This window comes from Boleophthalmus pectinirostris, unplaced genomic scaffold (genome assembly GCF_026225935.1).
Source record: "Boleophthalmus pectinirostris isolate CB_2022bp ecotype Guang Dong unplaced genomic scaffold, ASM2622593v1 HiC_scaffold_2, whole genome shotgun sequence".
Lineage (NCBI taxonomy): Eukaryota > Metazoa > Chordata > Actinopteri > Gobiiformes > Gobiidae > Boleophthalmus > Boleophthalmus pectinirostris.
The window spans coordinates 338659-352933 of record NW_026571152.1 but is presented as its reverse complement, the minus strand read 5'-3'; the positions used below and the strand labels follow the sequence as shown (position 1 = coordinate 352933).

The window sequence follows — 14275 nt, the reverse complement described above, 5'->3', positions numbered from 1 at the left end:
TAGGGCATGGTGACCAGACTAGATAGACTAGAAGTCAGTCTGCACCTGCCAGGCAAACTTGCCCTCAGACACAAACAGCAACTTTCTGCACATGGAAATTGTGAAATTTAAGCTTTATAAATTTAAGAAAATATGCATAAATCTCTTTGAAGGGATGCATAGGGCAGGCCAAATTATGGGCCAGATCTGTGGAGCGACAACCCCACTCACGTAGAATGTAGGGTTTTAATATTTTGGACATCCATCCATTTTTTTCTGCTTATCTGGGGCCGGGTCGCGGGGGCAGCAGTCTAAACAGGGACTCCCTGACTTCCTTCACCCAAGACCCTTCCTCCAGTTCCTCCAGGGGGACCCCGAGGTGTTCCCATGCCAGCCGAGAGACATAGTCCCTCCAGTGTGTCCTGGGTCTTCCCTAGGGCTTCCCTCCGGTGGGACATGAAAACCTCCCGAGGAACAGATGCCCGAGCCACCTCAGCTGGTTCCTCTTGACGTGGAGGAGCAGCGGCTCTACTCAGAGCTCCTCCTGTGTGACTGAGCTCCTCACCCTATCTCTAAGGGAGCGCCCAGCCACCCTGCAGAGGAAACTCATTTTGAGCGCTTGTAACCACAATCTTGTCCTTTCGGTCATTACCCAGAGCTCATGACCATAGGTGAGTGGAGGAACAAAGATTGACTGGTAAATCGAGAGCTTCACCTTTCAGCTCAGCTCCCTCTTCACCACAACAGCCCGATACAGAGACCGCATTACTGCAAATGCTGCACCGATCCGCCTGTCAATCTCAGGCTCCATCCTCCCCTCACTCGTGAACAAGACCCTGACATACTTGAACAAAGTGCAATATTTTGGATACTTTAAATTAAATGAATACAAGTTAGATAGGTTTACTGCAACACCTTGCAGAATTCCAGGAAAAGCAAGAATATTTCCATAGAGATAAGCAGATGGTGGACCCTACTCAAAAAGGTACATAGTGCATCTTTAATGGTTCAAATAGATCTTGGGAGTCACAAAGCGTGTGTAATTGAATGCATCTTGGCGCAGTTGCCTCCTCTTCAGCGGAGATGTTCACAGCCCTCCCTCTTTTCAACACTTCTTAACAGCTTCTTTTGACACGTTCTTCCTCTCCACGACTCTACACCTGCGTTTGTCAGACATGTTTGGACCTGACAGTGGAGTCCCTGTGGTTTAATTTCCTCCAAACACAAGTGAAAGTGAAAGCACAATCACAGATCAGATCGGCAGCTCTCATTTGATTTCTCTTTAGCACATATGAAAAACGCCCATCGATTCATTAGTACAATTTGTGTGAAAGCTGATTTGCACCTGAAAGTCGTGCTATATTACTGTATGTCACTATTTAATTCTTAACTCTATTTTAGGTTGAGGTTTACTTTATTGTTGTCTATTTGCCTTTTGCATTTGACCCATCCTTCAGTGCTGCTGGGGCAACCTGTCAAGTGCAGTGAGAGGGGACACATCTCCAGATCTTGAGCTAGTCTTGGTCAGAACTTCCTTAACTTGAGGATTTGACCTAATGTGTATGTTTTAGGTTGATGGAGGAAACTGGAGTGTTAGGAGCAAACCCACCCAGAAACAGATTATATAATATGCAGACACCACATAGAATGGCCCAGAAATGTTCTGCAGTGTAGCTTTAACACGATTTATGAGTTTTCTAATAGTTGTAATATTATATTCCTGCACACTGTTCACTACATGGTCTGAACTTTCTTTGTTTTATTATTATTATTATTATTATTATTATTATTATTATTAGGCCTGGGCGCCATGGGTGGCGTAGGGCCTATTGTTACTGTTCAGCAGTGCGAAGCACTGCGGGAAGGCGTGTGCACAGCACACGCAACAGAGCGCAACACACACTCACACTCACATGTCAGTGACTGGTGCCCGCTGACATGGCACGGTGGCATTGCCCGTGGGCCGCGACAGCGGCCTAATTGTTATTGCTCACTCAAAACGTAGGGCGCACTTGACATCGCGCACTTTGTGCACGATGTCAAGTGCGCCCGCAAAAACAGAGCGCAAAGCGCTCTCCCCTTATCAAACACTCAGTGCCACTCAATAGTGACACTCATGGCATCCAGTAGTATAGACTTTTAAAGCTTTTTAAAAGGTCAAACAGTGTTGCCGTGGCAACAAGGCAAATTTTGGGTTTGTTTTTGGGGCTCACCATCAAACTTCGACGCCTGATAATTTGCACAAACTTTGGCTGATTTCACTCAAACTTTAATCGTTGGTGGACACCCTGACCCTGAACAAATTTATATAATAAAATCTAAAATGGATGCAATAGCGCCCCCTAGGGAGATTGTATGGAACAATAAAATTTTACTTTTTCGTAGACATACACAATTGCCAATGGGACATCCCAACAAAAACTTTGACGTACTCAAACCAAATTTGGTACACAGATGCATCATGGGACTAAGAACTAAAAAGTATATTGTGACCACGCCCCCCTGCCATCTTGGATTTAAAAAAAATCTGCACATACAGAAATTGAGAAAAATTGTACAGTTCGGTTAAGATTAGGGGTTAGGATTAGGTTAGGGGTAAGGTTCAACTTAAGGTTAGGGCTACAGTCAGGAGTTCAGATATGTTTTAACCCTTCCAGACCTAAGGGCATTTTTGGTACATTTGTCCTCGCCTGGATTTTTTTCCTAATTTTGCTATTAACTTTTATCCCCTAGTGAAGTGCTGTACATCCTTTTTTCAGTACAACCTGTTCTTTCACAATCTGAATGCTGTAGTTGTGTCATATGGCTGTAATAAAAGCTATAGAACTAGAAATACAAAGGAAAAAAAAAAACAGAAAATAATATTCACACTCCTTTATTCAAAACACACAGCAAACATGTATAAACAACTTTTTAGACATAATAAATACTTAGTTTAGGGTCTTAGCTACAAAAGTGCAAAATATCAAGTTTGTAGGTATTCTAAAAATGTCATTTTTGCCCTCAAAACAAAAAAAAAAGTGCACTCGTCCAAGTCCTTCACTATTGCCAATCATGGAAGCAGTTCCTATCAGGCACCAGGCATAGTGCCACATCACAGGCCTTGCATTTCCATGCAGTACACTGCCTCTTCCCCTGTGTTTGTCAGCAGTGCACACATGACAGCCTCCCATATGATCCTTGCCTGCTGCGGTCTTCCTGGTGTGGTGGTTAGTAAGTGTGGTGATCCAGATGAAGTACTGAGGAGTGGAGATCTGGATCTTCCATGCCCTCCATCCCTGCCCCTCCTCCTGCTCTCAGAGGAGATCGTAGGTGTTGAAGGTGTTGATGGTTCTGGACGGGTGGCTGGGGTTATAGACACTGATGAAGCTGGGGAGACACCTGAAGTGAATGGCACAGGGGAATCTGGAGGAGCCTGAGGAACATCCTCTGACTCAGCACTAAACAAAAGAAAAGGAAAAAATGTTAGCTTGTGTAAAACTTGTGTATTACATATGTACTACAACAAGTCTAAGTCTAGTGCAGCAGGGGCAAACACAATGCACAACCCCATCCCCCACCCAAATGGTGTCAAGATATTATGACCTCACTAATTAGGACATCCACACCTCCCAAACCACTTCATCCACTTTACACATGTAGTTTGTAGCTAGTTATTACAAACAACAACATACATGTCATACGTCTAGTGCAGCACAGGTAAACAGTTGTCTGAAGTTCACAATCTCATCCCCCACCTAAATGATTATACCCCTCACGCATCAAATAAAACTGTATCCAAACAATACATAAATAGGCATTACGCATGCTACTATTATGTATTTACGCCCGTTTACTACAAGTGTTGCATGATGTTTGCTCTAAATAATTATGAAATATTTGCTACTTACTCTTCAAAAGGGTCCAGATCCTCCAGGTAATCCAACTCTTCATCTGTATAAAAAGTGTCCACATCGGACTCGGCGTCACTGCCAGGCTCCGTTACCATCGCCACTGCTTCCAGCAAGGAAAGTGACGCTTTGCGTGCCATTTCTGTTCGTTCGTTCTTTCTTTCTTCTGATAGACTTCCCGGTGCTCTTTATCCTCTGTGCGCAAAACAACAAATGCCTTGGCACACAAATGTGCGCCGGGTCTACACCAAGCGCGCATCTGCGCGCACTGATCACACCCGCGCGCATCCGATTCATTGCTCGGCACTAGGCTGTTTACGTCCTGTTGGGTCTATTATGTATCATTTGCAAGTAAAAAAAACTTTTCAAATAAAAATAGTAAGGGACGCGCAATTACGCACACCGAGATGCGTAATTTGCCATTTACTTGAGAAATAATGGTACTTAGGACTGCTTTATCAAATGCTATGAGCACAGTTTGAGCACAGAGTAAACTATCTTGACTTACAACAATCTTTGGCAAAGTTTGGGCCAATGAAAATGGATGGAGCGCGTCATGCGCCGAAGAGCGAAGTTCCTATTGGACACCTGTTTTCGCTACGTCACCACGCAGCGTGCGTGTGACGTAGGATGATGCCGGAAAGATGCTCGTAAAGCCACGGGTCTTATCTAAAAAAAAAAAAAAAGTCTCTATCTTTTATGGTTAAAAAGTTATGCGCGGTTATGTAAAACATGTCCGCCGGTATCATATACGATACCGTCGGTCTGGAAGGGTTAATAAACTCTAAAATAAATGCAATAGCACCCCCTAGGGAGATTGTATGAAACAATAACATTTTACTTTTACGTAGAAATACAAAATGTGGTACACACATTTGTGACATGGTCTTGATGAAAAAAGTCAATGACGCCCACACTTCATCTCCCATCGTGTTGCCATGGGAACAGATCAAAAATCAGTCCTTGCCAATGGGACGTCCTAACAAAAACTTTGACGCACTCAAACCAAATTTGGTAGACAGATGCGTCATGGGAATAGGAACAAAAAGTATATTGTGACCACGCCCCCCTGTCAAACCGGAAGTCCGCCATCTTGGATTTAAAAAAAATCTCAACACATACAGAAATGGAGGAAAAAGGGGTAGGGTTCGGTTAAGATTAGGGGTTGGGGTTAGGTTCGGGGTAAGGCTAGGGTTTGGAATTTGGGTTAGGGCTAGGGTTCGGTTTTGGGTTTGGGTTAATTTTAGGCCTAGGGTTAGGGATACAGTTAGGAGTTCAGGTGGGTTTAGGGGTTAGGGTTAATTTAGGAGTTAGATCAAGGGGTAAGGTGCATTTGTGGGGCACGGCATGTGCAGGGCTCAGCGTGGTCGAGGTGCGGCGTGGTGTGGGCGCGGCGTAGGCTCGAGCGAGGGCCGATCATCGCCGCTTGCGGCTATATTTATTATTGTTGTTGTTGTTATTATTATTTTTTTTTTTTTTTTACTTGCTTTTACTCCATGAAAACTGGGACTAATCCAGGACTAGAACAATACTAGGTTGATGGCTTCTGAAATTAAGACTTTTGTACTCAAGTAAAAGTACATGGCTAAAATATACTCTGCAATACAACATGGATTATTCTAAATGAAGTACAAGTTCATGTTTTGAAAATCTACTTTAAATTATACAATTACCCTAAAAACATGTCATTAGTTTTCCTTCCCTGTGTAAACCTGTGTCTGTGTGTTTACAGTGTGGTGTGTGAGATCGGGCCCCTGAGGCCGATCTGGGGGCCGGTGGAGGTGGAGGTGAAGGGAGGAAAGAGGGGCAAGTCCTCCATGGTGTTCACTTATCAGGTAAGACATGTTATACTGATGTGTATTACAGACATATGTTTTAATTGAGTTTTTTGTCTTGAATTATAACGGACATGGAGGATGATTTTACATTTTGATCATTAACTGCAATATTAGTTTGAAACGACTTTATAAAGCAGTTCTACTGACTTCCTGTTCAAAACGACATTACTGATTCTTTGCTGCTTCTTGGTAAAATGGAATCATGGCACCCAATCGGTCACAAACATATTTTGGCAGGGTGAAGTGTCTTGCTTAATAACAGTTAAAGGACAGTTCTGTTTATTTTTAATAGAATTCAAAGGCCAATATAACTCGTTCAGTACTCAACCAGAACTGCAATGCTTCCATTTATGGAGGACCAAATATGATCTTCTGGACTCTCCTCCTTCTCCGGTTGGTGAAGTTGGTTCAAATATTTATCTGAAACAGCATTAGTATCACCATCACTCTTTTTGAAACTGCTAAGAAGCTTTGAAAATCCTTTGAAAAGGTGTGTCTCTGAAATGTGCTTCTCCAGTTCCTCAACATTCCTCAAATGTTGGGCAGGTTTAAAGTTATCCTGTCCCATCTGCACATCACTGGTTCTTTGACTTTGGGCACAACTTTTGTCTTCTTTGCTGTTTTTGTGTCCTTATTGTGGGACGGTGATGGTTGAGCCGCCATCTTGGGTCTAACTGAAGGGCCCTCAGGCTCGTGAATAAATATAAAAATGTAAAAATAATCTTATTTTATTCTTGGATTTATTTATTTCAAATTACATCATTTTTGGTCCTCCATATCCATTTGCAAATAAAATGTGTAGAGTCAAAGTCTACTCCAGGCAGAGGCTCCTGGCTGTTGGGCACACACTTAACCCACTATAGCACTGTTGCCCTTTCCTATTGCATTTATTGTATTTGTGTTGTATTGTGTTATATTTTATAGAATGTGTGACCTGCCCCTGATATAACCAGACCCACAAGCTTTCAATCTATTTGCCTGTTTTATCAATTCATTAAGTTTTTCCATTTGGCGGCGTAGAAGCCCTTATCTGAACATAGCAAGGACATGCAATTTACAAGAACTGTACACACGCACTGTGCTAATATGAGGCTAAATAGACTTGTCCGTATTCCAGGCCTAATGGAGCGCCTGATAAGCCTCTGTTTAACCAGACGCTGTGGTTCGGGGTCTGGGTCTAATACAGTAACAGCCACAGCCAAAGCTATTTAACTGGCTTTTCATATCAGAGGAGGTTTAAAGGCTCCACCGGGGAGTGCTCCACAAACTGTTTACTCAGCACATGATGGCAGATGTGGAACGAGGGAGGGGGCAGAAAGAGAGGAGGAGGGAGACAGAGACAGGGGAGAGAGAGAGAGAGCGAGATAGGGAGACAGAGATGGAGAGAGGGAGATAGAGAGAGAGAGACAAGAGATCAAGTTAGATTAAAAGAAAGAGAACTCAACTCAATCTTTTTGCAGTAAATATGACCAGACTGACAAGTTAACAACACAATGTTCTCTTTAGTCTTTTACCAGCAAATGTAAATGCAAATGAATTAAGAATATTAAAAAGGTTCTTAAAATAAAATACTGGCTTAAATAAAAAAACAGCCTCAACAAACTTGTTTACCTCTCCTTTCTCTGCTCCAGGACCCCATCCCCGAGTCAGTGAAGCCCAGTCAGGGGCTCAAAGCGGGGGGCACGCTCATCACCATCTTTGGGACGAACCTGAAAACTGGCAGTGCAAGTGACGTGCAGGTCCAGATCGGAGGAGTGGACTGCTTCGTGTAAGACAAGAGTTTATACCCGTCTTTTTATGGACCACTCCTGTTTTAGTTTAAAATTATAATGGGTACAATATTTAATACTTTCTACAATTACTGGAAAATTCTAAATGAGATGAGATCAGAATTTTTATCTTGATTTTTGATTTCTCTTATTCAGTTTACTTGAATCCCGAAATATTTGGAGTTTCACCCAAGTTGTATTTTTAAAATTATTAGTTGTAGTATTTCTGTGTTTCAGATGACATCACAACATTCTATAGGCCAGTCATATTTAAGAGAGATGGAGCAGCAGATTTGTGTTGGAAATCAGCAGAGTCTTGGGTCTAGACACTAATAGAAATGATCAGGTTCAACATTTGTGAATTTACCTTTTGGACATTTCATGGCAAAGTATAATGCAATCAGTTTCAAAGTCTATCTCTGACACCATCTGAGAGTATGATACATTCTAGAATCTGAAAACCACTGGTAGTTATGGAAGTAATGTGGACTTAAAATACAGAAACATGCACGTTAATTTGGAGAAAGAGTCAGTCTTCTTAAAATGAAGTGGCTTTTTTTTCAGTGATTCAAAGTAATTGGACATAGGATGAGGATGAAAAAGTATATTAAAATAACTTGTCAGTGGAGTAAAAGTGGAATAAATTGCTTTATAACTAATAAAAATAGATCCTTGCTTCTAAAAAGTAAAAGAAAAATCTGAAATATCCCATGACAAAAAGACTAGGAGCTAAAAAAAAATACAAACTTGTACTTGGAGATGTTATTGCTTTGCCAGTTCATTACAGTAGCATGTATCTTGTCTATCTACATGGAGACAAACATGATCTATTATTAGGCCAAGTTACAGGTCAGATTTGTGGAAAGGCTACCCTGCTCACAGTAAAAATACATATTTTTCAAATTAGTTTTGTGCCTTAAACACCTGCAGTTCTGATAAACAAGATAAATGCCATAGTGTGGAACATTCCAGGTAAAACAACAGTGTTTGGGGATTGCAGGTAGCGGACCCTCTACAGAAAAGTTTCACAATTCACCTTTAATATAAGCTTTATATTACTCATATTGTATTTCCAAATTATTATTTAAATTACAATTGTGAGCATGTCCTTAAGTCAACTAGTTCAAAGTTCTCAAACAAGATTGTGTATAGGAGTCATTTAAACTAATGCTGTGTATTCCTTATATGCTTATGTATGCCTATTGTCATTCAGTGTGGGGAGCGTCTGTTTTAGTCACTGCACATGATAATAGCTCTTGTTATTCAGTCCTGCTTTTCTATGCTAATTTGGGCACAGCCACACTTTGAAGTTTCTCCATAACACTTCAAATGCAACTGGCCTTAAATCAGGTGACACCATTATGGTTTCCTCCCTCAGCCTGAGTGCTCACAGGATAGGGACATTTTGAACCAAACTGAAAAAGCACTGTCAAAATGAAAGGTAGGAGTAAGTAAGAATACTTCAAAATAATATGATGGAAGGAGAAGTACAAAGTAGTGGTCCAGGGAATTATTCAAGTTAAAGCTCTATTGTGTAACTTTTCTTGTGGAGGATCCATCAAATGCTTTTCTCCATGGAGATGTTTTTGCTTTGTCTGGAATGTTTCGCAGTATGGAATTAAACCTTTCTATCCTCATGGAGACCAAACCAGACCAAGTTACAGGTCAGATCTGTGGAGAGGCGACCCCACTCACAGTCAGAATGTCTGTTTTTGTCTGTATTTTTGAGCTATAAAACCACCTGTAATTGAATAAATGTAAAAGGTAGAACTGTTTAATGGCATACTGTAGAGGAAGAGCAATGACATATCCATGGAAACAAGCTGGTGATGGACCCTCCACCAGAAAAGTTACACAAATACGCCTTTAAGAGTAAAGAAGTATTTGTGGGGAAAAAGTACTTGTAAGAGTAACTGTCTCAGCGTAACAGCTGAATTATAATTTAAAGTTAACACCAATGGAAAGACAAATAATGCCCAATGTACAGAACAACTATAGACTTCTACTCACAGAGGGAAGACGAACCAACATGTCTAGAGAGTACTGCTACTGTGAAATATGTACTCGAGTAGAAGTAAATATATGGTATCTGAAAACTACTCAGAAGTAAATATTCATTAAAATTACACAAGTTCCTTGTAAGTATTACCTGCAAAAGATAAGGGTAGATACTAGATGCCACTAAAATAAGAGTAGAGAGAAGTCATTTGTACTAGTTTAGTTTTTAGGTCTACTTCTTTACTTCTTTTAAGAGAAGACTGACTATTTTCCACACCCATTTTATTTTAAAAGCTTGTTTTTCCAGTGGAGTGAGATTTTTAGTTTTGAAGTCCAAATTTGTGTATTCACTAGCGGAGGCTGAAATTCCCATTTCTAAAAATAAACCTGTAAAAATAAAGTGTAAGAAGCACAGTGCAGGTAAAGTGAAGAAAATCCACATGTATGTCTTTGTGATGACTTCATCAAGTCAAAGGAACTGCAAAGCAGATATTAATATATGAATTATATATACATAAATACATAAAAAAAAATATATATATATATATATATATATATATATATATAAAATTAGAGTATATGTATAGTATATGTAGAGCAGGGGTGTCAAACATACGGCCCGGGGGCCGGATCAGGCCCTCCAAGACCTTTAATCTGTCCCTTGGCTGATTTTCTACTAAAATATTTTTGTTATATTTTCTATTAAAATCTTGGTAATTTTCTGTGGTGCTGAGCATAGCAGCGTCTCCAGCATCTCTGTACGTGGCCCCTCCCACCAGAGCAGCACAAATGAAGACTTGTCTCTTTCCAAACGCTCTTAAAGGACGATCGTTTTGACTGTTGACCGTGACACCCTCATCAGAAACATGTCCAAAATGAGAAAAGTGGAGCCGAGTGCAGGATTTTCCAAGAAAAATTGACTTATTCCTTTTTGCATACAAGTTAAAGTTAAAACATAATGTTGAAATTGCATTTTTCTTAAAGTTTCAGGTTGTTCATAATATTATAATATTCTGTAAAAGAAAGAGCTCATCAATTAAAAAAGATTTCTGTAATAGATTTGCGTTTCAGAAGCCCTATATGATGATGTCCACTCAGAGGCCAGCAACGTTGCCCGGATTGGTGTCACCGGGGCCTCACCCTGGAGCCAGGCCTGGGGTGGGTGCTCGTCAGTGAGCGCCTGGTGGCCGGGCCTTCCCCCACGGGGCCCGGCCGGGCTTAGCCCGAAGGAGCGACGTGGGGCTGTCCTCACGTGGACCCACCACCCACGGGAGGATCTATATGGGGCTGGTGCAGAGAGATCTGGGCAGCAGTCGACGGCGGGGGCCTCGACGACCGGATCTCCGGACATGGAGACTAGCTCTGGGGACATGGAATGTCACCTCGCTGGGGGGGAAGGAGCCTGAGCTTGTGCGGGAGGTAGAGCGTTACCGACTAGATATAGTCGGCCTCACCTCCACGCACAGTTTTGGGCTCTGGAACCCAACTCCTTGAGAGGGGCTGGACTCTCCATTTCTCTGGCGTTGGCCGCGGAGAGCGGCGGCGGGCTGGTGTGGGCCTGCTCATTGCCCCACAGCTCAGCCGCTGTGTGTTGGAGTTCACTCCGGTGAACGAGAGGGTCGCGTCCCTGCACCTTCGGGTCGGGGACAGGTCTCTCATTGTGGTGTCGGCCTATGGGCCGAACAGCAGTACTGAGTACCTGGCCTTCTTGGAGTCCTTGGGAGGGGTACTAGACAGTGCACCGACCGGGGACTCCGTTGTTCTCCTGGGGGACTTCAACGCCCACGTGGGCAACGACAGTGACATTTGGAGAGGGGTGATTGGGAGGAACGGCCTCCCTGATCTGAACCCGAGCGGTGTTTTGTTATTGGACTTCTGTGCTAGTCATAGTTTGTCCATAACGAACACCATGTTTGAGCACAAGGGTGTCCATAAGTGCACGTGGCACCAGGACACCCTAGGCCGGAGGTCGATGATCGACTTTGTAGTCCTGTCATCTGACCTCCGGCCACGTGTCTTGGACACTCGGGTGAAGAGAGGGGCTGAGCTGTCAACTGATCACGACCTGGTTGTGAGTTGGGTTTGCTGGCGGAGGAGGAAGCCAGAAAGACCTGGCAGGCCCAAGCGTGTCGTGAGGGTCTGTTGGGAACGTCTGGCGGAGCCCTCTGTCAGAGGGACTTTCAACTCGCACCTCCGGGAGGACTTCTCCCAGATTCCGGGGGAGGCTGGAGATATGGAGTCCGAGTGGGCTTCATTCTCGGCCTCTATTGTCGATGTGGCTGCCCGGAGCTGTGGGCGTAAGGTGTGTGGTGCCTGTCACGGCGGCAATCCCCGAACCCGGTGGTGGACACCGGAAGTAAGGGATGCTGTCAAGCTGAAGAAGAAGTCCTATCGGGCCTTGCTGGCTCGGGGGACTCCTGAAGCAGCTGACGAGTACCGGCGGGCCAAGCGTGCTGCAGCCCGTGTGGTCGCGGAGGCAAAAACTCGGAGCTGGGAGGAGTTCGGGGAGGCCATGGAGAAGGACTATCGGACGGCCTCAAAGAGATTCTGGCAAACCGTCCGGCGCCTCAGGAGGGGGAAGCAGTTCTTCACCAACACTGTTTACAGTGCGGGGGGAGAGCTGTTGACCTCGACTGGGGACGTTGTCCAGGGCTGTCTTGGCTGACACGCCTCTTCAACATTGCGTGGCGTTCGGGGACAGTACCCTTGGACTGGCAAACCGGGGTGGTGGTCCCTCTGTATAAGAAGGGGGACCGGAGGGTGTGTTCCAACTATAGGGGGATCACACTCCTCAGCCTTCCCGGTAAGGTCTATGCCAGGGTACTGGAGAGGAGAATCCGGCCGATAGTCGTACCTCGGATCCAGGAGGAGCAGTGTGGTTTTCGTCCTGGTCGTGGAACACTGGACCAGCTCTACACTCTCCATAGGGTGCTCGAGGGTTCATGGGAGTTTGCCCAACCAGTCCACATGTGCTTTGTGGATCTGGAGAAGGCATTCGACCGTGTCCCTCGTTTCCTGTGGGGGGTGCTCTGGGAGTATGGGGTCCGGGGCCCTTTACTAAGGGCTGTCCGGTCCCTGTATGACCGGAGCAGGAGCTGTGTTCGCATTGCCGGCAGTAAGTCAGACCTGTTCCCTTTGTCACCGGTTCTCTTCATTGTGTTTATGGACAGAATTTCTAGGCGCAGTCAGGGGCCGGAGGGGGTCCGGTTTGGGGACCACAGGATTTCATCTCTGCTGTTTGCAGACGATGTTGTCCTGTTGGCTTCATCGAACCAGGACCTGCAATGTGCACTGGGGCGGTTTGCAGCCGAGTGTGAAGTGGCTGGGATGAAGATCAGCTCTTCTAAGTCCGAGGCCATGGTTCTCGACCGGAAAAAGGTGGCCTGCCCTCTCCGGGTGGGTGGAGAGTCCCTGCCTCAAGTGGAGGAGTTCAAGTATCTCGGGGTCTTTTTCACGAGTGAGGGAAGGACAGAACGTGAGATTGACAGGCGGATCGGTGCAGCTTCGGCAGTGATGCGGTCGCTGTATCGGACCATTGTGGTGAAGAGGGTCGATTTACCGGTCTGTCTTCGTTCCTACTCTCACCTATGGTCATGAGCTCTGGGTAGTGACCGAAAGAACGAGATCGCGGATACAAGCGCTCAAAATGAGTTTCCTCCGCAGGGTGGCTGAACGCTCCCTTAGAGATAGGGTGAGGAGCTCAGTCACACGGGAGGAGCTCGGAGTAGAGCCGCTGCTCCTCCACGTCGAGAGGAGCCAGTTGAGGTGGCTCGGGAATCTGTTCCGGATGCCTCCTGGGCGCCTCCCTCGGGAGGTGTTCTGGGCATGTGCCACCAGGAGGAGGCCCGGGGAAGACCCAGGACACGCTGGAGGGACTCTTGGTCTCTTGGCTGGCCTTGGGAACACCTCGGGGTTCCCCCGGAGGAGCTGGAGGACGTGTTTGGGGTGAAGGAAGTCTGGGAGTCCCTGCTTAGGCTGCTGCCCCCGCGACCCGGCCCCGGATAAGTGGACGAAAATGGATGGATTTGCGTTTCTCTTTACAAATATTTGAACGGCCCCTTATAACAGTAAAACTACTAGTAAAACAGTAAAACAACCTATTTTTAACAGGTTTAAAAGTAGGTTGGATACAGCCCCCAGACCAAAATGAGTTTGACACCCCTGTTGTAGAGGGTTAAATAGGTCACTTCTATGGCTGATTATTTTTTTCATTCTGTTATTTTTTTTTGCTGCTCATGCTGTTTAATTATACTGTCTATTTAAAATGGTTTGGTGGGATTATCCTGCTTTATTTTTATTGCTAATGTTATATTTCTCTGTAGCGATCTATTGTGTTTCAAAATGAGTTATCATGGCAGGCCTCTAATTAATGTATTGTTGATAATTCCACTTTTTGCTGTGTTGAAACTGTTTGATGGTGACATCCCACCCCATTATTTAACCAACTGTCTGAGATCTGTCATGTTTGGTCCCATTCTGGTGCAACCTCCTCCCCCTTAACCTTTGACCTCTGCCCTCTCTGTCACAGGGAGGGCTTTGGGAGGGAGATCACCTGCAGGACCGGGGAGTACCGTGCAGACAAAGTGCCCTCGGACCTGCTCCCTGTCTCTCTGAAGTACGGAAAAAACACCGTTAAAACCATCCCCAACGCTTTTCAGTTCATGGAGAACCCAATCATCCAGAGCCACCACCCCCAGAGCAGCTTCGTCTGGTCAGGAGCACAACTTTTTCTTTACTGTTTTAAACATTGTGCTATACTTTAGTTTGCGTTATCTTGCACTTAAAGGTGCTGAATCTGATT

At 44.6% G+C, this 14275-nt stretch overlaps 1 protein-coding gene across 1 annotated transcript in view; it reads left to right on the top strand.

The window, feature by feature from the left end:
• plxnb2b (plexin b2b) overlaps positions 1-14275 on the top strand; it is a 438171-nt gene that overhangs the window by 292002 nt on the left and 131894 nt on the right. Inside the window, exons 18-20 of the mRNA XM_020919155.2 lie at positions 5602-5704; positions 7339-7475; positions 14003-14185. Of these exons, the coding sequence (XP_020774814.2) occupies positions 5602-5704; positions 7339-7475; positions 14003-14185 (423 nt within the window). The remainder of the gene's footprint in view (positions 1-5601; positions 5705-7338; positions 7476-14002; positions 14186-14275) is intronic.